This window comes from Bidens hawaiensis, unplaced genomic scaffold (genome assembly GCF_021521415.1).
Source record: "Bidens hawaiensis isolate Kalapana, Puna unplaced genomic scaffold, B.hawaiensis_p1.1 tig00016745_1, whole genome shotgun sequence".
Lineage (NCBI taxonomy): Eukaryota > Viridiplantae > Streptophyta > Magnoliopsida > Asterales > Asteraceae > Bidens > Bidens hawaiensis.
Genome location: NW_027492535.1, coordinates 128,399 through 153,165, shown reverse-complemented (window position 1 = coordinate 153,165; position 24,767 = coordinate 128,399). Strand labels below are relative to the sequence as shown.

General features: G+C 35.6%; 3 protein-coding genes across 4 annotated transcripts; 2 read left to right on the top strand and 1 right to left on the bottom strand.

Moving 5' to 3' along the window:
* Nucleotides 1–8,871: 8,871 nt before the first annotated feature.
* LOC143551961 (scarecrow-like protein 6) lies at nt 8,872–11,737 on the bottom strand. 2 transcript variants are annotated; one of them, XM_077042292.1, is made up of 2 exons: nt 11,543–11,737; nt 8,872–10,804 (listed from the first exon to the last, which is right to left on the bottom strand). In XM_077042292.1, exon 2 carries the CDS (start codon nt 10,771–10,773, stop codon nt 9,001–9,003), a length of 1,773 nt encoding a protein of 590 aa, XP_076898407.1. In that variant the 5' UTR covers nt 10,774–10,804; nt 11,543–11,737; the 3' UTR covers nt 8,872–9,000. The 2 variants fall into 2 exon arrangements, with proteins under 2 accessions (XP_076898407.1, XP_076898406.1); XM_077042291.1 differs by having other exon boundaries at nt 8,872–10,773; nt 11,543–11,736.
* Nucleotides 11,738–16,386: 4,649 nt separating this feature from the next.
* On the top strand, nt 16,387–16,986 carry LOC143551937 (uncharacterized). The gene has a single exon (XM_077042276.1). It carries the CDS (start codon nt 16,630–16,632, stop codon nt 16,780–16,782), a length of 153 nt encoding a protein of 50 aa, XP_076898391.1. The 5' UTR covers nt 16,387–16,629; the 3' UTR covers nt 16,783–16,986.
* Nucleotides 16,987–22,393: 5,407 nt separating this feature from the next.
* On the top strand, nt 22,394–24,500 carry LOC143551936 (L-lactate dehydrogenase A-like). The gene is made up of 2 exons (XM_077042275.1): nt 22,394–23,026; nt 23,989–24,500. The coding sequence occupies exons 1-2, from the start codon at nt 22,418–22,420 to the stop codon at nt 24,430–24,432; spliced, it is 1,053 nt and encodes a 350-aa protein (XP_076898390.1). The 5' UTR covers nt 22,394–22,417; the 3' UTR covers nt 24,433–24,500.
* Nucleotides 24,501–24,767: the final 267 nt, after the last annotated feature.

The following is a 24,767-nucleotide window of genomic DNA, read 5'->3' as shown; positions in this document are numbered from 1 at the left end:
TTGATCAGATGTTAGAGCGTTTAGCAGGTCAGCAGTACTACTGTTTCCTAGACGGTTTCTCCGGGTACTCCCAGGTTCCGATAGCTCCCGACGACCAGGAGAAAACCACTTTCACCTGCCCTTACGGAACGTTTGCTTAGAAACGTATGCCGTTCGGACTTTGTAACGCTCCGGCAACATTTCAGAGGTGTATGGTGGCCATTTTCCATGATATGATCGAGGACTCCATGGAGGTGTTCATGGACGATTTTTCCGTATTTGGGAGTTCCTTCGATCATTGTTTATCAAATCTCGAGAGGATGATGTCCCGCTGCGTTGACACCAACCTAGTCCTTAACTGGGAAAAATGTCATTTCATGGTTCGCGATGGCATTGTTCTACGGCATCGAATCTCAAGTGCGGGGATAGAGGTTGACCGGGCAAAGGTCGAGACCATTTCTAATCTCCCCCCGCCCACTTCTGTGAGATCAATTCATAGTTTTCTAGGTCATGCCGGGTTTTACCGCCGGTTCATCAAAGATTTTTCAAAAATCGCGAGACCCATGACCAAACTCTTGGAGAAGGACGCTCCATTTATTTTTTCTGAGCAGTGTATCGAGACGTTTGATCTTCTAAAAGACAAACTAGTTAACGCCCCGATCATGGTTGCTCCCGACTGGTCGTTACCATTCGAGTTGATGTGTGACGCGAGCGACTTCGCAGTCGGAGCGGTTCTTGGACAACGGAAGGATAAACATTTCCATCCGATCTATTATGCGAGCCGGACCTTAAATGGCGCACAGGAAAGCTATACCACCACCGAAAAAGAGCTTTTAGCTGTGGTGTTCGCTTTCGACAAATTTAGGTCCTATCTGGTTTTGTCCAAAATGATTGTTTATACGGATCATGCCGCTATTAGATATCCTTTCAGCAAGCAGGATGCTAAGCCTCGTCTTATCCGATGGATCCTGTTGCTGCAAGAGTTCGATATAGAGATCCGTGATAAAAAGGGGGCCGAGAATGTGGCGGCTGATCATCTTTCACGACTAGAGGGAGTTGATTTAGGAGACTCGGGAGTTAGGATCGACGAACGTCTTCCGACGGAGAGTCTGATGTTCGTTACTGCACAAGAGGAAGGTTTTCCATGGTTTGCTGATTTCGCGAACTATCTTGCTGACGGATACCTCCCAAAGATGCCTTACCAGCAAAAGAAGAAATTCTTTGCTGACATCAAATTTTAACTTTGGGACGATCCATATCTTTTCCGCATTGGTGCTGATCAGCTTATTAGGAGGTGTGTAGATGTCAAGGAATGATGGCAAATTTTGAGCCATTGTCATGTGGGACCGACTGGAGGTCACCACGGTGTGAGTTCTACGGCAAAGAAAGTCTTTGATTCTGGTTTTTACTGGCCTTCTATCTTTAAGGATGCTCACCTGTTCGTTAAGAGTTGCGATCGTTGCCAGCGTGTCGGCAACATTTCTTCGCGAAACGAAATGCCCTAGAATTCCTTTCAAGTTTGTGAGGTTTTTGATATATGGGGTATTGATTTCATGGGACCGTTTCCATCCTCGCGTGGAAACAAATACATACTCGTGGCCGTTTATTACGTGTCTAAGTGGGTTGAGGCCAAAGCTCTACCCACCAATGATGCCCGAGTGGTTGTCCGTTTTCTGAAAAATCTATTTGCTCGTTTTGGAGTCCCGAAAGCCTTGATCAGTGATCGAGGTACTCACTTCTGCAACGCGCAGATGGAGAAAGCGTTGAAGCGTTATGGGGTCACCCATCGGCTTGCGACCGCCTACCACCCACAGACTAGTGGGCAAGTGGAAGTGAGTAATCGGGGAATCAAACGTATTCTCGAGAAAACGGTTGGTTCAAATCGTCGGGATTGGTCCGACAAATTAGATGACGCTCTGTGGGCCTTCCGTACAGCCTACAAGACTCCGACTGGTTCCACATCATTTCGGATGATTTATGGGAAGGCCTGTCATCTTCCTGTTGAATTGGAACACCGCGCTTCATGGGCCCTTCAAAGGGTTAATCTGGATTTACCCGCCGTAGAGGGTAATCGTTTCCATCAGTTACATGAATTAGAGGAGTTCCGGGATCACGCATATGCACAATCATTTCGGTATAAGGAGCGGACGAAGGAACTGCATGATAGAAAGTTGTAGGGTAATAAGCAGTTCAAGTGTGGTGATAAGGTTTTATTGTATAACTCCCGGTTGAGATTATTCCCGGGAAAGTTGAAATCCCGATGGTCGGGACCGTTCACGGTCACTGAGGTTTTCCCGTATGGCACCATTGAGATACAAGATCGAAGCGGGAAGTTTAAGGTGAACGGCCATAGACTGAAGCACTACATTGGAGAGCCGATAACTGATCAGACAGTCGAGGTGTTCTACCTTGACTCATTCACCGAGGATTAGTCGTGATGGATGCATCACTCGGGAGACAGCTCGAGTTGTAGAGTTTGTACTATGATTCCCTTTATTATCTGTTTTTATTTGTTTTATTTTTAGTTATATTTATAAAAAAAATACAAAAAAAATAAATGTTTAATAAAAATCAAAAAAATTAAAAAATTCTAAAACAAAAAAATATGTTTATTTCTTATGTTTCTGTTTTCTGTTTTGTACGTCGCTACATGCGAGCGAGTTTGAGTTGTTACAGGTATTATTATGCGCATGGTAGCTCTGATGGCGTTTTGGAACTGGTTCACCCGTGGTTGCGGCCGCGAATGAAATGCTATACGGTCGTTCATTTGAGACATACACAGCTGATGAAGAATCTGCATCTAAACCAGGGGAGTAACCCGTTCTCTATTTTTAATTTCTGTTCTTTAAAGTTTTTAATTTTATGCTTTACGTTTTATTTTTATTTTATTTCTTTTCCTTGTTCTCATCGAGGACGATTTCGTTCTAAGTGTGGGGATGAGAATTTATTTTACTTAGTTGTAGAAAAAAAATATATTTAAAAAAAAGAAAAAAATTAAAAAAAAATTAAAAAAATAAAAAAGTTTTCACTTGTTTTTCGTTTTCGTACGTTGTTCAAGTTTGATAAAAAAAAATAAAAAAAAAATTGTCCCTTGTTTTTAGTTTCTTTTGCATTAAAGTGGGAGATGATGATATTTATCGGAAATCGGTTTTTCAAACTACTAATAATATGAGATAAATAAAAGAAAACACACTTAACTTGGGATGTGTCGGTAGGCTCAGCCTTGAAAATGAAAGGGCAAATTTGATAAAACGGTTAAAACGGAAATCTTTTGTGGGTAGTGCGTTTTGTCCGTGGAAAATAAGCAATTAAAGGTCGGGCCATACTCAAGCCTCAAATTTTGGTATGAAAAATTGGAAATATCATGAGTTTTAAAAATCTGAATACGTTATCATATGATGCTTGGGTAGGTTTAACGTTAGAGTATGCCGTGTAGCCTGTGATATAAATCTTAAAATGCTAGTTAGTGTTTTACACCTCATCGGCGTATGGTTTTATAACCTTAAATCCTGTATTGATGGGATGTTTCGGGTCCGGAGACCATGGGTCTGTATGCAATCTATTTAGCTGGGTATTCACAATTCCTGAGTGGGGTTGTGTATACTTAAAATAAAGCCAAAGAGCAAACCCTTATAAGTCTATAAACATGATCACAAAAAGTACGAAAGTACAAATACACTACAGACTTGATCATCCACGTTGTTAGTCATGTGGGGTCCCCTTGCTCGCGTCTCATTACCATTAAGAAACGGACCACAAGGGACACGCTACATGTAAGCCCTACAGATAAAATTTTGCATACTCACCTATGGTGAAGGATTTGGGGTATTGCTTGATAACGGGGGTATGTCATGTTGTGGGGAGCACTGGCTATAAATAATTGAAGCTTAACCGTATCTAATGGCTGCTTGGTAGATTCTGATGCTTAAGCTTAGGTGGATAAACAATACCCTTGATCGTCTTAACTATTCATAAATATTGAGCAACAAAGTTTTAAATCTGCTAACTTTGAGGTTTAAGTCAAGTTGGGGTAGTCTGGTCCGGTAAAAGCAGAAAATAAGCGGGTCTTAATTGTGTAAACCACTAAGTAATATTATTGTCGGATCTTATTTGTCCCGGTAAAGATTAAGGCATGGGTTTAGGTGGATAACAATATCGATGATCGCGGTTTTTGCGTTTTTCTGAGCTTTAAAATCTAACCTATATGTTTGATTTGACTTTGATTTTCCGATTCTGATCCAACTGCAGTAAAATCTTTTTCAGGGACGAAAAAGTCTTAAGTGTGGGGATGTTTGATGTGTTGAATAACACACTTATATTTCCTTACAATTTTATAATGTTTTAATGATTTAATATCAAATTTATGTAAGTTTAGGGGGTTAAGTGCAAAGTTTTACAAAGTTGAAATGTTTTGTGTAGGTTATGGAAAGATGTGGAAAAAAAGGCAAGAAAAAGAGAACTTGGAGGGTTTAAGTGTCAAAGTTTCAAAGTTTAATCAAGGCCCGACCTAAGCCCACATCTTAAAAGCCTTTTATATTATTATATTTAGTTAATAACACTATGTACCAGCCAAAATTCATCAATTAATCCCGAAAATACACAAACCCTAACTTGGGGCAGCAGCTGCGATCGCAGCTACAGTAGCAGCCGGAAAAAGAAAGAGAAAAAGAGAAGCGGCTGGCGGCTGTTGATCTTGTGACGGCTGGAGGAGGCTAAGGAGGATCTTGGGCAGTAGCTAGGCATCAATAACACCCCTAATCTCAGCCATAATACTTAGTAAAACAATCTTTAAACTTTCATTTTTGTTCAAGAACCCTAATTTAGTTGATTTGATCTTTTGATTGGAATTGTTTTGCAATTGATTGATTGTTTGTCTTGTGATTGATTGTGTTTGGATCTTGAATGAGTTTTATAATGTTTAACATGATGTTTATGATGTTTTTCTTAAGTATGCATGGCTGTCCAAAAATCATGAGTAGCTAATCTTGTTTGTTCTACCTAGGATAGATGATTGTTGAGTGGTTTTAACTTGTTTAATGGATTGTTAATGTTCAAGACTTAAATTATTGATGTAAAGTTTAACTAAACCATGAATTAGATTGTGTGTGATGGCTGTGTTTTATTTGTTATTACTTATAATCCTCTTGCATTAGTTAATTGAATTGGTTTTGATTAATTGATTGCTTGTTAGACTCTTTACTTGGTGTTTTGGGTTTATTTGCGGGGTGTACAACCGTAGGGATAAGTGGGTAATATAATCATCTAAAATCAGTTAAAATACACCTTCTTTGAGACCGAGAGGTGATAAGAAGTAATATTGTCTCGTTGCTTTTACTTGTTAGAATTAAGACCGCGCGAGAGCGGGTTTTTGTCTTGTCAAGTTTGAGTGTTTATGTGCAATTAGTTGGTTTAATTTGGGTTAAGTTAAATTGTTCCTCTATCCTTGGTTGCGTAGTATTCGTTTCCATTAGGCTAGTGTGTCGGTGAGACCGAGAGGTGAGTCGGTATTTGAGCACGTTTATAATTGTTTTTCCGGTTTGTTCTTTAAAATCAATTAAAACAAGTTAGAGTTTGTTGGAGAGACTGAGAGGTAATTTGACTTTCTTAAACAAGTTTTAGTTGTGTCATCCTTTATAACCGGTGTATTGAATATTTTCAATCCGTTGTCTTGTTATTTCTATTAACATGATTCATTCCTAGGTAGACGTTTTTATCACTGCAGTCAAAGTTTTCAAAGTTTTGTTAAAAGTTTTTATTTAATTAAGTTAAGTAGTTTAATCAATTTTAAATATAAAAAAAATCCTTTAAATAATATTTTGGTGAGTCTTGGTTAGAGTTTCGTAATTATAAACGTTTTCACGTGTCTTCGAGTTCGATATCCGGACTTTCCTTATCTGTGCTATACGCGATCGGTACACTTGCCGTTTGTGTGAACTAGGATAGATTGTTTGGTTTTTAAAGCTTAGTTGCGACTTGTGTTTTATTTATATATATTTTCGCACATCAACACCCAATTAACTTAGATAGGCTGCCTAAACCTGTGAATACATGTTTTCAAAAGCAATTAGTATTGGCTAATAACAATAATGCAAAAAAAGATATTAAGGTTATTACTTACAGATGCCTCTCATGTATCAAAATCATCCACAAACCCGTACTATGACTGGAATTGAAAAAAAGAATATGAGATTCCTTGTTAGTTAAAATCATGTGTTCATCAATATCTTTGTGAGGTAGAAAATAACATAATAGCAAAAGAAACTGTTGTAAAAGATTGAAATTCAAAGAAAGCAATCCTTGACTAAACAGAATATATTTTTGTTAGATTATTAATCCACAATATATAAAACAAAAAAAGAGAATCAGAGATATAAATGCAAAACTAACGGGAATCAAAATAATCCAAAAAAACCTGCATTGTGTGTACCACCGACGTCATAAATATTTCATCCACCCTTTGAATTCAGAAAAATATGAATTATGAAGGGAGTATAAATCTTGAAAATTATAGATAGGTAACAATTCATATTGAATGGTACAACTAATTGTGAATTAGAAACATAAAGCTAGGTACACATTACCACTTAGCGCTCAGTTTGCAATGAAGAGGTAATAGACAATGGGAATGTTCTCTGAAATTCGAAGAAAACTGCATTAAGAAGCAATCACACGCAGCAGCCGAAACAATAACAATAAAATTAAACAGAGTATAATAAATTGAATCTGAAAGTCGGGTAAACCTTGCCTTCGGCGGTTCAGTTGAAGTACCTTCGATTTACAAAACCGGCAGTCAGGGCCGACCTCATCATCTCCTAACTTACTAACAAAAGCCGTTTGTGGTGCCTACAAGAAGCCAGTGATACGCCGCAGACATAAAGGCACAAAATCAATCATCTCTGATCTCTCAGAAGCTAACATCAATCCTGGCAATCATTTTTTTCTTTAAGAACTAGAATTTTGAACAGAAAGGAGTTTCTCATCACGCCTGTGTTAAATAGGCGATAAAAACCCTAAACGTGGGAGAGAGGAGAGCTGTAACTGCCATCGGAAAAAGATGAACAACGTAAAAACAGAAACATACAACTGCTACTATGTAACTGTTGATAACCTCTGCTTCTAGAAGGAATTTTTAGAGTTTAAAGGGTCAAGATTTCATCTCAAGATGATCTAACAGTGGTAATTCATTCAAAAGTTGGTTTCTTTGATGGGGAACAATCTTACAATACTAATAAAAGAAAATGTTAGAAGCTTAAGTGTCAAGCCTATATTTCTCCTAATTCCTAATCTCTCATCTCATTCATTCTAGTTATTCATGGGTCATGGGCCAAAACCACTTTGTCAAGTGGGTTATAACATAGTGTGGATTTTATTCATTATTGAATTAAGTCTCATTACCAATTACACAACTTTAGTACTTTTTTTAAATTTCTTGCAGATCAGCATATGACGTTTCCATTAAAACCACGCTATTTTAGATCATTTTGTTAACCACCCATTTGTTTTTTTCCATTAAATTAATTTATAAGTATTTTGAGAATCACAATTGAAATAACAGATCTATTTTATTTTCATTATTTGGCACATCGCGTGTAATACACGGGTTCAAAAGCTAGTATATTATATAATTGGTTGTTCCTCGTTAGGCCTTTTTAACACATTTATAGACATTTTAAATCTTTTAAAGTTGAAATAAATAAATAAATATATATATATATATATATATATATATATAGGATGAGTATCATTATAGAACTGTTAAATTATTTAAGAACTTGAATGAACCATTAAAAACTTAAGTTTTTTATAAAATTCTTTATATGTTAATGTTATTTGAGTGTAGTTTTATCATTTTGTATATCTATATTTACGATTACAATTTTAAAAATTAGTTTTTTATACATATCTATGTTACCAACCCTATATATATATATATAAAATCTATAAAAGTCCAAAAAAAGTATATATAAATATAAAAAAAATCATTATATTGCTACCACCAACCCGTTTATACCTTCCTCATAGAAGCATTCTCATTTCATCAATCATTTTTTATCATCTAATTTCACTAAAATTCATACTTTTCAAAATATAATACTCGTTTTTAAAAATCTCTCGTAACCCATCCATTATTTTTATCTTTATCTTCATCACAAACAATTATTTTATTTTATTTATCGTTTTTATGCATCATCATCATCATCATCGTACTCAGTAAATCCCACTAATAACAAAGCTATGGTATGATCTGAGGAGGGTAAGACGTATATAGCATTATCTCTACCCCGTAGGAATAGAGGGGCTGCTTTAGGTGAGACCCCCGGCTCAATAGTAGTTTTGCATCAAGCCTTAGACATTAGGCACATAACACTCAACCACTAGGACATCGGCTGATTGGTGCATGTACATTTGTCTTTCGATCATCAACGTCACCACATAATACCTAATTAATCTTCCGCCACTTTTAACGTTTTTTTCACAAAATTAGTCAAATAACGTCAAAATTAGTGCAATCTCACTTTTGCTCACATATATTTACATTATATGTGCACAACGCAGGTAGGGAGTGTTTCTCGTTTTTATACGCTCACAATACTTTAAAGAATGATGAATAATAACTTTTTATATATAAAAAGTTGATATAATAACTTTTTATGATATAAGGTTGCAGTAAATAAATAGTGAATGAAATAAAGTTACTTTTTAATATACTTTTTTTAGATTTAAAGACGGAGACGGAGAAGAAGGTGATGAATGAGATGAGAATGCTCATATGTCGACTCATTTCGATAAACGGATTGCACATCATATTCAGGTTACACAACTTTTTTATTAACTTCTTGCTTCTTGTTAATAAACAGTCAAGACTAGATAGATAATAATCATATATTATGATCAATCACAATAAACCAAAGTTAACAAATTCAAACAGCCAAGCAAAGGACATTACTTCAAACATTTATTCTACAGGTTCATGATCCAAAGACTTCAATCTTCATCAAAACCTCTATTTCATCTTCATATTCAACACTTCCAAGCAGAAACCGTCATCAACTCGCGATCCTGCCAGCAAAGAACAAGCGCTGCCTGCCTCTTTTCAACGCGAAACCCCTGAACCCGCATCCTCTTCAACACACATTCCGCTTGCGTTTCAGCAAAGTTACTAAACTTGGCACACGAGTACCCTCCGGCTGCAAACAGCGACCTCCAGTGAGGCATTGGCTCGGGAGATTGAAGCTTACCCGACACCATCCGTTCAATTTGAGACCGAAAAAGATAACATTCGATCTTGTTTAACGAATCCGAAACATCATTAGCAGCATCAATGGAGTCGAACAAAACTTCATAGTACTGAAGACCCTTAAGAAGGTAACCCGGGAAGGGTAAATCTGTCCTTTCACACCCTCGATCAGCCGACACCACTATTCTCGGCCTGAGTTGCTTCACGAAATGGAGAATTGATGGGATTGACGATAACTGAGTGGAAACCGACCAAATCGGGAAATTCACCACGATAGTTTCGGTTTCGGAAACCGTAAACCATCGTGGATCAAAAGAATCAAAGTTCACAACTTCAAGCTTGAAAGAAACCCCAGTTTCTTGCGCGAGTTGTGATAAGTTTTCGTGCATGAGCCCGAGTTCTAACGGGTGGTGCGTTGAAGGTGAAGCGAATGCGGTAATCTTTAACGAACAACCATTGTTTTTTAATGGAAGTTCTTGAATAAACGACGCCCATTGCGCACCGAACCCGATATCAAAATCAATAATGTGAATGTTATTAGCATCTCCAATGGCTTCAAGAAGTGTTTGATTTGAAGTGAAGTTGATAAACTGAATAATTGGGGAAACTTCTGAAAACATTTTATAAGCTCCCATCTTGAACATACCATTAACGGGTGCGGTTATTCGGTTCGGGTTAAGGTTTGATTGTGATTGCATTTGCATTGCCTCTTTGAAATAAAAAGCTGCCCGTTGGAACGGTTTGTTCAGAGTCGGGCCAGAAGTGAAGTGGTGATTGAGCCGCGCCAATATCCCTTGCGTGTGTGAGCGGTTTCCTGAGAGCATTAGCTCAGCAGCCGCGAATAGGTGGTCACAGATAAGCTGCTGGTGCTGGTGTGGTGGTTCTTGTTTTATTACCACAACCGCAGACGGTTTTTCAAGCGGTAATTCTTGATCTTGATTCAAAATCGAAACTTTTCGTAAACCCGGGTTTAGAATCAAATCTTTTTGAAGACCCGGGTTCAAAATTGAATCTTTGCGAAAACCCGGGTCAAAAACCGGAGCTTTCAGGAGGTTATGGCGGTGGAATTGCACCGGAGGTGGTAGCTGTGGAAAGTGGTTTTGATTATTAAAACTTGCAGCTGGAGGAGCTTCAAACACGGCGGCGGAACCGGGAGGGGCAGTTTGGTCAATTTGGTTGGTCTGCAAAAGCTGTTGAAAGCTTAAAGATGCATCATCAAAGTCACCGGAGATCCACCGGAGAGACTGGTCTTGAACCAGAGATGCTGCGGTTTCGGATAACAAGCTTTCCCAGTCTTCCAACCCACCCCCAAATCTGAGTTCAAATTCAGGCGGAATTGGTTGTAACTCCGGCCACTCATTAACAGTTAGCATTGGTGGGGTGGTGTTATTGCCTCCGCCCACGGAGGAAGAGGAGGGGGTGGAGGTGGAGGTAGAAGGACTGGGGCTCCGGCGAGTGTCAAGAACAGATATGGGTTCATTATTGTTATTATTATTATTACTGAGTACTTCTTTCCAGTTATTTGAAGATTGGAAACTTGCAACTATACCTCTCATCTGTTCAACATAAATCAAATCAATTCAAACCCTATAAAGTTTCTTAAACAATTAATTACAAATTATACATTTTTATTAATAGTAAAAAAAATTAAAAAAAAAGTGACACTTTTGGGTCAAGTTCTGCTCCTTGTTTTAACACAGATACAAGTTTACAAAAATCTTGTTTTTTTCTTTTTTTTTTTGGTCCAAAAATGAAAAAGTTAATGTGGGTTTTCAAGATTTGGAGCTTTTAGACGGGTTCTAATTTCAATAAAACAAAAATAAAAAAAATATGAAGAAAATAGCAACAATATATGAACAAGAACAGCTTTCAAGAAATCTTGATGACTTTTAGGGCAAAAAATGTTTTTTTTTTTTTAGTTTTGTAGATTTTGTGGTTTCAGATGTGTTCAAAATGTGTTCAATTTGTTAAAGTAAACCAACAAAAACAAGAATTTTAACAAGTTTACAAGACTCTTGATTATTTTAACTCCAAAAATGAGTATATATTTTTGTGGGTTTTAGAGATTTGAAGCTTTGAGATTAGCTCAATAAATGAGCAAGAAAGAAAACCTATCAACCCCCAGAAAAAGAAAACAAAAAACATAAATAAAATAAAATTAGCAAAACAAGAACAAATTTCAAGAAATCTTGTCTTTTTAGCCAAAAGATGAAAGGTTTTTTTTTCTGGATTTTGATGTTTGCTTCAGATTTGAAGTCATGAAACTATGAAAGTGTTAAATAAATATATATATATATATATATAGACTAAATTGGTGACACAAACCTTTTATCTTCATGTCACTATTTGAGCTCCATCTTTGTGCTTCAAGATAAAAATTTCTACTGTGTGTGTTCTCTCTCTAGAAGTTGAATTGAAAGTGTAGGTGTGGGTTTTGGGGTTTCGCTTGGTGACTGCTTCTATCCTGTTGTAGGTGTCCCCCATGGTGTCCCTTCTTGTTTTCTGCCATGGATGGATGTGTACATCATTAAAATAAAAAAGTACTACTAATTAAATTACATTTCTTTTTCTAGTCTCTCACAAGACCGAAAATGACATGGTAGAAAATTTAGAAAATGTTTTGTTTTTTTCTTTTGTTTTATAAATAACATAGTAACATCAAGTCATCAACTACGCAACCATTTTTTGGTTGGTGGTCTATTTTTTAGTTGTTTGTTTTAAAAAAATAATAATAACACTAGTGCATCCATTTTCAAAGGCTCATTATAGTAGTCATTTGTCTATTGCTATATAATAAATTTTACAGGTGTTGCTTGGATCAGGTCACTCAAAAAAGAGATAATTAAGCTAAATTTCATATTCTTAAAGTAATTCTTGAGATTTTATACGATGCTTTAGTTTTAGTATTGTAGTGTTTTATTTTCGTATTCTTAGATACCCGATTAACTTAACCCGAGAAAGCCGTGAGAGATTTTATGTTGGATTTTGGGTATGGATTTAAAACTTGAAACCTTAATAACAATTTGTTGTGGGTCCATTTTATGACTCGGGATCCCTGATTCTCTGGAATCCCTAGTCTCCTCGGGATCCCTGATTTCGAATTTTTCTAGAACCCTGGGTACTAACGGTTTATTTCGATCTTGTCATTAATTTGTTCTAATGGTCTGTAACGGCTAGGAGTAATGACCAAGTTAAAGACATATTAAATAGGCAAGATTCTCGGAATCAGATTATCTTGAATTGATATGTATTATCCGAGTAAACTGCAGTTTTCGTCCCTGTGGTTTGTGAATCTGCGATTTTAGTCAAATAGTTTCAATTTGCGATTTTCGTCCATGTGGTTTCATTTCACTAACCCGGATTCATTAACCCCGTTAAGTCACGTGAGGGGCAGTTTTGTCTTTTTTCTCCCCAAATAAACCTCAGTCCTAATTCGCAAGTCCTCTCACGTGAGGGGCTGGGTGTATTTGGGAAAAAAAAAGACAAAACTGCCCCTCACGTGAGGAGCAAGCTGATGGGTTTAACGGCCAGACTTAATGTGATTAATTAATTCGGGTTTAATTGCGAGTGAAATTAAACCACATGGACGAGAATCGCAAATTTGAAACTATTGGACTAAAACAGCAGATTTGAACAAACCACATGAACGAAAATCGCAGTTCACTCTTATTATCCTGACGTTTATTTTTTTCAGGCTACTCTATATGAACTGTTAATATAATGGCTAATTGGTCAAGTCTACATGAAGAACCGGAGTCATAGTCAATAAACAAGTGAAGAAACTGTGCAACAAGTTTTTAACGGTCAGGAGAAGGATTCTAAGTGGAATACAGTGTTTTCTCTTAGTTTGTTATTTTGTTTTACTAGAAAATGAGGTCGACACAATGGTTAGAAACACATCTTTTGCACTCACTGCACTCATACTCTATGTAACCTAGCTTCCATTGCACATGACTCGAGTTGTGCTTCATTTTTATTTAATAAATCTGAGGCAGACGGATAGTTTCCTTTTTAAATGTTTTTTGCCAGAGATTCCTATCGGGATCAAGAGTTTTTTCTCGCTATATCTCATTTTAACCATTATTTTACTGCAATTATTTATCAATTTTGTGAAGAAGACACTACCTTAAATTATAAATTAGATCATTTAATTGTTTTGGTAATTTTTTACCAAAACAACATTAATAATAGTTCTCCAGTTTTAGCATCTTTCATTTAGTCTACTTTGATGAGACCAACACAAATTACTGATTGCTTGAAAAGATGAGCATTGGGTCATGTATTTAATTACGTTAACTCGTTAAGTAGTTGTCAATAGAGGTGTATAAACCGGTTTAAAACTTAAAACTGGTTTGGTCAATAAAAGTCAAAACCGGTTTATGATCGGTTTCGGTTCGGGTTGAAACCGGTTTCTTGACCAGGTTACGATCGATTTTGGTTCGGGTTTTGATTGATTTTTGCCCGGTTTTAGTTCGGTGTACCAGTTTGGGGGAGAAAATTACAATTCGGTTCCCAACCGACGGTTTCAGTCGGTTCTAAATCGATTTCTACATAATCAGTTTCATACGGTTTGGTTTCGGTTCAATTTCGGGTCGGGTCGGGTCAGTTAACCAGTTTATATGCCCACGCCAATTTCGAATTTCAAAGATTTTCGGATTCCAATGAATTTGAAAGACCACGATGTATTGCTTTATGTATCACGTAATATATCAATTTCTCTATTTAGATTTTTATATACCTGCAAGAATAGTTATATCTCCTATGTTTTATTTATTTATGTTATGCATGCTATGTAGCATGTATCATGTATTTTAAAGTGTTGTGAACTTGTGATTAAAACTATTATAAACATGTTGAAAATAAGTTTAAATAACCATAATCTTCAAAAGATGATGAGTGTGTGTCACAACAGAATACATAGTTGACGGTGACATTAACCAACCAAAATACAACATCCTTAAACAAGAATTTGGAATTAACATGTTAATTGAGATTTGTGGCACGAAAGATTCGACTGGTCACTTCATTCTCTATTGAATTGTTACAAAAATCGCTATCTTTTGTCGGTGAGGAGACATGTCGTTGCATATTTATCCCCAAGGAACAAAAGTTCTTTGCTCCCATATAACAATGTTTCCGTTTGATAGTTATTTACCTAAAGATTTGTAATATGAAAAAATATTTTAAGCTTTTATAAACAAATTGAAAGAAAAATAATTATGGCACAATTTACATGCCATAGCCCATAAGTAGTATCATTGAAAAACAAAGCTATATTAGATTCAGAACATCGAAGATGAGCTGATATAGATTACAATATTTAAGATCAACTTGTAAAGATTATTTCTAATATAATTCAATTTTTAATAAAGTTTATACCGAAATATTGAAAAAAATCATTTACAACCACGTATTTAGTTACCTTTTTACAATATAGCAATGAAAGTTATCAAAGTATCTAATAAATAGAAAAACAAATATATTAAAGCATATTATAAGGCTATATGTGGTGGAGGGGTTACAAAATTGAACGACTTGCGTTATGTAATTCACAGTCAGCAAATGATGAGTTTTTGTTCAGGGTATAATGTTTTTGTAGCCCTACATATATATACATATATAATAGTAATAATAAAAGAAAACGCATGTAGGGCGACAAGAACTCATCGCCCTCCCCACAAATCGCCCCTTGTCGCGGGAGAGGGGGGGGGGTGTTCAAAAAATAACTCACTTCGTTTTTGCTTGTTTGTCTCCTTACCACACACGGCCTAACATCTCTAATATAAGGGTTAAATTGAAGCCAGAAAAAGCAAATAATATATACATGGACGTATTGTTTGCGTGGTAGTGTGGTTACTATTAATCACATTTGTTTTACATGTAATAGTAATGTTTATTTTAAGATGATTAAAAACTGGTTTTGCTCGCCTCTATCTCTTAAGTCTTAAAAGAGGTTATTTACTAATAGGAAAGTTAAGGTATAAATAGAATTAACATGTTAATTGTAATAATCAAATAGAGTAATTATGTGATTATATCATAGAATAATTACATAAGTAATTACATCATAAAGTAATTATGAAATCATATAATAATTATGTAAAGACTCTATGATGTAATTAAATAATTACTCTATTTCTATTAGGGTCAGGCTAAACGTACCCCCTGGTTGATTGTCATACCCCCCATGTAAAAACCAACTTTCATATTACCCATTGAAATCATATAATTACCAAATTAGCACAAAAATAAGGATTTCATATTTTTTTTTTACAAGTTGCGTTTTTTTTATGAATTCGAGTTTAGGTTTTCGGGTTTCGGGTTTAGGGTTTAGGGTTTAGGGTTTTCGGGTTTTGGGTTTTAGGTTTTTGAGTTTCGGGTTTAGGGTTCGGGTTTAGGGTTTTAGGTTTTAGGTTTTCGAGTTTCGGGTTTATTTTGTAAAAGATAAATAGGTAAAATAAGGATATTATAAATATATATACTATTAAAATAAAAAAAAAAGATATTATAATTATTTACAATATTAATACTAAAAAAATAAATTAATAGTAATACTTGATAGTTTTTAATTTGATATATGTAGTGAAGATTATTAAGTGAAAAAAATGTTGTAGGGACTAATATGTATATAAATAATTTTAAGAGGTAATAATAATTTAACTAATAAGTTAAGGGGAGTGTATATTTAGTAAAAATGATGTAAGGGGAGGGGGGTACGTTTAGCAACACCTATTTGATAATCACATTTAGCATCCCATCTGTATTTAATCCAACCCCATTTATTAAAGCATTATTTTTTAATTTACATATATCTTCGTTTCTTGTAATAAACATGTATACTAGTTTAGAACAAATGTATTTTAACGTTTCAACGGATAACTTATCAAACTAATGAGATTAGCCCATACTCGGCTGTAACCACCCGATAGAAACCCTATATTTAAGAGACAATGTATGTGACACACTTTTACAAGCATGACCTATTTGTCTCATTGTCATCCCTATCACGGGTTTTGTCTTTCGGTTGCTATAACAGTTAGCAAGCGTCTTTATCATACATGTACCATAACGTATGAACCGATACCAACCAAATTTAAATACCTCTGCATATTATATTTCATACAAAAGTATCAACGTACCAATACGTGTATATTTACAAAGCATAGGGGCAAATTCGTCATTGTCTTAACTTGTGCATCACGATGAGCAATCTAGCATCACAATCACAATTACAATACACCACCAACCAATCGATGAACTTGCGGAATAAGCCATGATTAATTGAACCCTCATCCAAGTTCATAAACAATATTATATATAATAAACCCACATAATAATATTTTACCTCACATCAATTTCAATTTCAATTTCAATTTTGCTCTGTGATTTGGATTCTCGATACGAAATCAGCTATGGGTATAATTACAACCAGCTTTTCGTTCTTATTGGGTGCAGCTTGTGGGATATTCGTCGCTCAGAACTACAACGTGCCCAACATCAATACTCTTTACAAGACGGGTGTCGTGATGGCAAAGCAATATGAACAGAACTATCGCAAACCGTAGACCACCAAGGATGATGGTGTTGGTGATGATCGGAGTGATAGATGATTTGGGTTTTAATTTGTTTCAGGTTTTAATTCCTAGTTACTTGAATTCGTGTTCTGTTTATTTATGTTGATCAAACTGTTTTACTTCGAATTAAGGTTTTGACTTTTGATTGTTGGATAATTTAGAATTGTGTGTTTTGAAATTGGTGTTTGTTTGTTACATGCGATTCTTCTTTCGGTCTTTGATGAATTGTGATTTGAGTATAAGCGTACAAATCCGGTTTTTGGGCCGAACTGGATCACCCAAACCAAACCACACCCGATATTAGATAGGATCGGAGTCTGTTTTTGAGATTTCTAATGCTAACGTTTCACATTTGGTATTTTTAAACGGGCTAATCTCTCAAGTCTTAATGTTTAACTGTTTAGCGGGTTCAGTATGCACATTATTAATGTGACAGGTTTCAAACCGGGTTCAACATAGTATATAACTAACGATTCTCATTCTCCCGAGTCCGTTTCAACACGGATAACATATTTGATTTTGAACCAAAAAAAATGGTTGCATGTGAGGGTTTGAGTTGAAAGCTAAACTTCGTAACTATATTTCAAATTCCAGGGTGTTACGTAAACATCATATAAACCAAACCATATATTCAAATAAATATTTTTGTTTTCGGTGTGAACCATATTTGGTCTATTAATGTTTTTGTTTTCAAGCATCAACGACTGGTTTGGACTATAACTCTATAAGCGGGTCAAAACATGAAACCAAATAACTTCATATTCAATTTAAAAATTAAAGACTAGAAAGAAAGGAAGAAGAATAGAAAACCTATTGTTAAGACCGACTTATAACCATTATATGAACAATTATTTTTTTGGTTTGGGTTAAAACGCTTTTGATAAATGACTAATGCGAAAATTACATAACAAATCTTTTTTAATGACTAGATTCTTTATGAAGATACGTTGTGATTGATACGTGAAAAAAATATGCATTCGTGATGGTTGTCTGGACTCTAGTCTGGGATAAAGAATATATTCGATGTTTAGTTAGCATCGATGCAAAACAGAGGCGATGGTAATCTGGCAAGCGACCTTGCAGTGGTGGTGTTTTGATGGCAGCTCATTCTAAGTTTCTAACACGTTGCTATTATAAAGTGCAACCCATACAGACCCATTGAAAATTTATTTGTGTTATTGAAAATGCCCATTAGGGCTCAAAATGAAACGCTTGGTTTTGTTTAGCAGGATCCATGGTAGTGCTAGATAAATGGTTTAGTTGGGATGAATTTGCATCATGTTTTGCACAATTTCGGTTCACAAATTAATGTTCACAAACCCTAAATTGTTTTTATCTAACCAAACTCCCTAAATTGTCTTTATCTAACCAATTTCTATTTTGTTTTCATGTCCCGCGTTGCTAGTGAGGCTAGGTCTTACACTTATTTCGAGCCAAGCAGGGTGCTGACATGACACAAAAAGTCAAGCAGGAACACCTTGCCATATGATGCACTGCAGGGACTTGTCGACTTCCCAACTATCGTCAGGTAACGGTACTACAAAAAAATCTCATATTTTTAAAAATGATAATAATTTCTTTATTTACTTTTGAAATCATGGACCTGCAAGAAAGCTAAATAAACTAATATGATTTTTTTTCCCTTATGTGTACGTGAGATATCCATCTCGCATTTTCTTGGTTTCTTTTTTCAAACCGGCACAACCATCCCTTTTTCACCATCAAAATCTTCATCTCTCGTTGTCCCTCTCTCAGCTTCATCACCCATCCCGCACCACCTTCTCATCCTATGTCGCTTGCATATCCCAACCCCATAAAAATACCGTATTATCTCCAATTAATACCATTTTACTATTCACATTTTTCACACAAAAATCTACACGGTCTACTCTTTTTTTAATTTTACAAAATTTCGAGAACTAAAACGTGGTTTCATCATCATCGGTAAATATTGAGACATTTTATATTACAACAAGCATAGCTGGAATTTAAATTTTAGACGTTGAGAGTTCGCATTCGGAGAACAAGAAATGCTCATTTAAACAGAGATAGTGAAACTGCACACGATAATTGTGGGTGACTACTTTGCCGAGAATGTCGTATACAATGATGAAATGTGTAGCCAACTGTTCCAACTTCCAAATGTGTAAATAATTATTTCTATGTATATTTATTGATTTTAGAAAAAATAATATTTCATATTAGCATAATATGTGAGATCCGGAAAGGGATTACTCAATAGAATAATAACAAACTTTGAAAGTTCTTTCAATTACGTCACTGATAAAAACTTTTGTTCCAACCAGGTCATTGAACTTTCATTTTTGTTCCAATCTTAAATATTTTACCTGGATAACAGGTAATATAGTGTTTTTTTTCAATTGCGAAAATTAGTAAAAATGCGAAATATAATTTTAAAATTCCGAAAATTTGCAAAAAAAGTTCGGAAAATTGAGGTTCGGGTTAGAACGGGTCAAGGTCGGAACATGTCAAAACGGGTTTCGGGTCAGTTTTTTTTAACCAACGAATCAGCGCGTTTTCAACACGTTACAGCTCGTTTTAACAGCAAAAGCTCGTTTAAGCGATTTTTAAGTTCGTTTCAGCACCTAACAGCTCGTTTAAGCAATTTTTCAGTTCGTTTCAGCACCTAACAACTCGTTTAAGCGGTTTTTCAGTTCGTTTCAGCACCTAACTATTCTATAGAGTAATCACATGTGGAAAAGGTTTGACTCATTTACATAAGTGTATATCTGTAATTTGTCAGATAGCATGCACCACCACCACCAATTAATTGGCTTAGTTTTTGAAGACGCCTAAGAAAACTTCATTGCAACGTATTTATATTTTGAGCCGCGATTCTTTTTTCTAACTTTTTAATATTTATTAAAGATTTAAAGGGATTTTTTTTCTTTGACACAAATTCTTTTTATTTCCCCTCATTTTATAGAATAACTTTGACTCTATATTGTTAACTTGAAAATATTAAATGCAGTTAAAATAGTATTTATAAATTAACTATAGTAATTGGTAAAATGAGAATAACTTTGACTCTATATTGTTAACTTGAAAATATTAAATGCAGTTAAAATAGTATTTATAAATTAACTATAGTAATTGGTTTTGTGACGAATGGTATGTGGGCGCACATTGTTTTGGTAGTGATATAAAGGAATAAAGGATGCTTGTTTCGTGTTATTCCAAACAAGGAATTGGTATTCTCAAAACAGCTTAAGAAAATGTGGGTCTATTTAGACTTTTGGGCCGGCTTTTAAGATCTAGAATTAATATATTACAAACCGTACCATATAGATTTTACTAAAATCTAAAATGCTTCTAGTTTGTTAATAAAGTATATTTCGTCATTAATCTACGACTCTATGTCATATATGTAATTTTTATATGTAAATGACTTGAGGAGCAAAATAGGAATGCCTCACAATTGTTGATTTTTATAAACCCAAATGTTTTTTAAGACTCAAATAACTTATATACATTTCATTATTAAATTTATAAAAAAAACTCTTAAGTGTAATAACGCGCGTAATTATGTAATATAATCTATGAGCAACTATAAACATAGGTTTTGTAATTATACATACACTTAGTGTAACCTAAATTTTTCGTAATTAATCATATATGTTGTACAATTTTATGTGTTACTATTAATTATATATGTTGAGTAACATGCACGTAATTATTTATTGTTATGCATAATTATGTCGGAAACATGTACGTTTACCCCTAGGCCCTAGCCCACAATAAGTCATGTTTTGCAGGTTGTCTATGTTAAATCAACTTTCAATGACCCCCTCCTCCCACATATACACACATACGATGATCAAATAGGAAATAGTATTGGTACGAAGTTTACAAAGTGATTTTGCACCGTTGATCAAGTTATTCTTACAATTAAGATTGATACAGTGTCACTTGTTGTGATTCTTCCTGAATAGCCTGGATTCTCCTGTTGAAAGTAACTTTGAAAGTCTTACATTGTAGGGAGTTCCAAATATTTGAAAGGTAAATAAGAAACAAACATTGATCTTTGATTTAAATCTAGTTTCACTACATTTTAGAACTTAAATAACATTAGTTATACGTAATGTTGTTAAAAACCATTTAAAATAAAAATACTTACTACATGTAACCATATACATACGTAACCATATAAATTATTCACATACCTTGCCTAATTTATAGGTAATTATGGTGCAAAATTATATTGATCCAAGTCTCTCTTCTTGTACAAATGTATTTTTTTGGTTAACGATCACATTTATTTTTATTGAGGAAAAATATAAAGAACAGAATAGCAAGCACCTACCCAGTTATAGAATAACAACAACAAACAAGACCCAATGCAAGACTATTACAATAAACACCCAATGCAATACTATTACAATAGACAGACCACCCCACCCACACACCCAGTGGCGAATACAGAAATTTTAAGTCCGGGGGTGGGGGGGGGGGATTTGGGTCGGGTAAACTGGGTTTTCACTCATTAAAGCCATTAATTCGCTAAACATAACTCAAAGCCATTAGCTAAACTGGGTCGGTACAAAAACACCGTCACTCATCAAAACCAACACCGTCATTCATTATCTCCGCCGCATGATACCTCAGCCAACCACCCAAAGGACCGCACGAACCCGGAACCACTAACCGACGTCACTGACTTTCCGGCAAGAGCTCCTACATCGTCAATCCGTCACTGATTTTCGCCGTGGAACATACTAACGCCACCACCATTGATTTGATACCTATTTGAGTTATGGGTTGAAGAAACAGTAGGTTGTTGCAACACTTGTTTCCATGGTTCGTCACTGGATCATCACTTGTTTCAACGGTGTTGGTATGTTCCATACGGCCCCCCCCCCCCCCTATTTGTAAGCTGAATCCGCCTCTGCAACCACCTATAACTCTAAATCATTTTCAAGCTTAAATTTCCTCCATTTCCCCCAAGAGAGACACAAGTTCTTCGACCTATTACAGATCCAAAAAATTCTGAACGTGCTTATTTCACCAATTATACTACAACGAATCCCTGTTTTTCCCTCAAAAATCTCTGCATTCACAGCCTTTCAAATACACCAAATCAAATTGTCTTTAGGCAAATCGCATGAAAGACCTATAAAGGGTGTTTGAGTGAATTTTTAAATGTTGCTTATTTGATTTTTGAAAAGCAAAAATATTAGGCAAATCTTATCCATAAACTTCAAATAAAATGTTGCTAATTTTTAAAAGTTGCTTTTCAAACATCAAATACACAAGTTTTAAAAATGTCACCCAAACACCCCTACAAGTATAATACATTCTTTAAAATTTTAAAATACTATTTTCATTTGTACCCTATGCATATCTAGTCGTACCGTACCTTCTTTACATAGCAACATACAATAGACAATGGTCATGAGTGCACGGTGCACCGTATTCTCGTGTCTCCATTTTACCTAACCATTCGTCCTAGTCTCTACACTAACTTATTCTTCAATTAAACTTTCACAACTTTATTATTATAAGTTTAAAAACAACATTTAATAATCATCCAACGGTATAAATGTACTCCATCAACCCCCCATTTCAAACACAAAAAATAAAAACAACTTCTAGAGAGTAAATAAAAATGCACAAAACTCCATCATCTTCAACCTTAGGCCCAGACGGCCTAGACATAGCCAAATCCTTCTTCAAACCCATCCACGGCACCACCCCACCACCACTCACCAGCCGCAACACTAAGATCACCGTCGTCGGCGTCGGCAACGTCGGCATGGCCATCGCACAGACCATCCTAACCCAAGCCATCGCCGACGAGATCGCACTCGTCGACGTCAACGCCGACAAGCTCCGAGGTGAGATGCTCGACCTCCAACACGCCGCCGCCTTCCTTCCTCGTACCAACATCACCGCCTCCGTTGACTACTCCAACACCGTCGGATCTGATCTTGTCATTGTCACTGCTGGGGCACGGCAGATCCCGGGGGAGTCCAGGCTTAACTTGCTGCAGAGGAACTTGGCTTTGTTTAAGAAGGTGGTCCCACCCTTGGCTCAGAAGTCGCCTGAGGGGATATTGCTTGTTGTGTCGAACCCGGTTGATGTGTTGACTTATGTGGCGTGGAAGTTATCCGGGTTTCCGTCGAATCGGGTTATCGGGTCGGGTACGAATTTGGATTCGTCGAGGTTTAGGTTTCTTATTGCGGATCATCTTGATCTTAATGCTCAAGATGTGCAGGTTAGTCAACTGATTTATATCATTTTTGGTTTATTGACTACTACTACTAGCCGGTTTTTTAAAGGAATATTAGTTGGACCGGTCAGACTGGGTTTAAAAAATGAATTGACTTAGGAAAAATATGAAAATGCTTTATATTTTGATGTAAAATTTGTTGTTTAAAATAAAGATACAAATTATATAAATATAAAACGAAGTCTTGAGTACTAGATGAATTTGAATGAGATTTTGATGAAAAAATAAATAGAAATTGAAAATCCGGTTTGATAACTTGGTAATCGAACAGTTTAAATGGCATGCCCGGTTCTGATCCAACCGAGCTGACCGACGGGTTAGGTTAGATTTTGAATACATTGTTTGGGGAAGAAAAACTGTTATGACTTATGACCAATGTTCTAAAAATCACTAGACGCGAGCGGTGAGGTAGGGACTAACAATTAATCAGGATTAATTGGATAAATGTATATATGCATATTTTTTCCAAAGATGCATGCATATATATATAGGATTGATTTCTTTTGAGAACTACTTTGAGTTTTAAGAACTAACATAACAATTTTTTTTTTCGAATTTTTTTTACACATGTGTAATACGTAAGTGTAAGTGATGTACAAAAAATTACGGCATTTTTTTACACACCGAATCGACTTTTTACACATGTGTAACTAACGTTTAAACCTGTGTAATTATCAAAAATACTTATTTTCTCTCCTGCTTCATTTTTTAATTAAATTTAATCTCAGCCACATATTTCATATCATTTAATTAAATGTGTGGTTCAAAATTGAGTTCTTACAGTTCTTAAAACTCACCATGATTCTCAAAATAACCCTCCCCTATATATATATATATACAATTTTTAGTTTTGACCAAATAGTTATTATCGGCGACTAGGCCGGATTATACAACCATGACTGTGATTTTATTGGGTACATTTGTTTGTTATCTTTGTTTGGTTTCAGGCTTACATTGTGGGGGAACACGGTGACTCATCGGTGGCGCTGTGGTCGAGCATAAGTGTCGGAGGTGTGCCGATACTTAGCTTTTTGGAGAGGCAACAAATTGCATATGAGAAGCAAACACTCGAGAAAATCCACAAAGAAGTTGTGGACGGTGCGTATGAGGTAATAAGCTTGAAAGGTTACACTTCTTGGGCCATTGGGTACTCGGTGGCTAGCTTGGCTCGAGCCATACTGAGGGATCAACGTAGCATCCACCCGGTTTCGGTGTTAGCTAAGGGGTTCTATGGCATTGATGGTGGTGAGCTGTTTCTTAGCCTGCCCGCACAGTTGGGGAGGAGTGGTGTGTTGGGAGTGACCAATGTGCATCTTACTGATGAGGAGGCAAAACAGCTTCAAGAGTCTGCCAAGACTATTTTGGAAGTGCAAGCCCAATTGGGTATATGAGTTGATATGTCTGATGTACCATGTGACATGTGTTTTATCTATATATTTATGTGATTTTGGAATGAGTATATGGTGTCATTAGAAACCAATATTTAAGTTACACAAACAATGACGAATCCAAGAATTTCCATCAACAGAGAACATTATAGGTTAGTTAAAAAATCGAATTATTTTAAAAATAAAAACATACAAATATGCATAAAAACATTAAACGATATACTATAAACTTTTATAAACAAGCGAACACAAACACCAGCCTCCTCCACAAAGCCGAAGGAGAGCCACAGCACTAAAGAAAAACTTATTAAAACAAAATTACACCAATTCTTCCACCA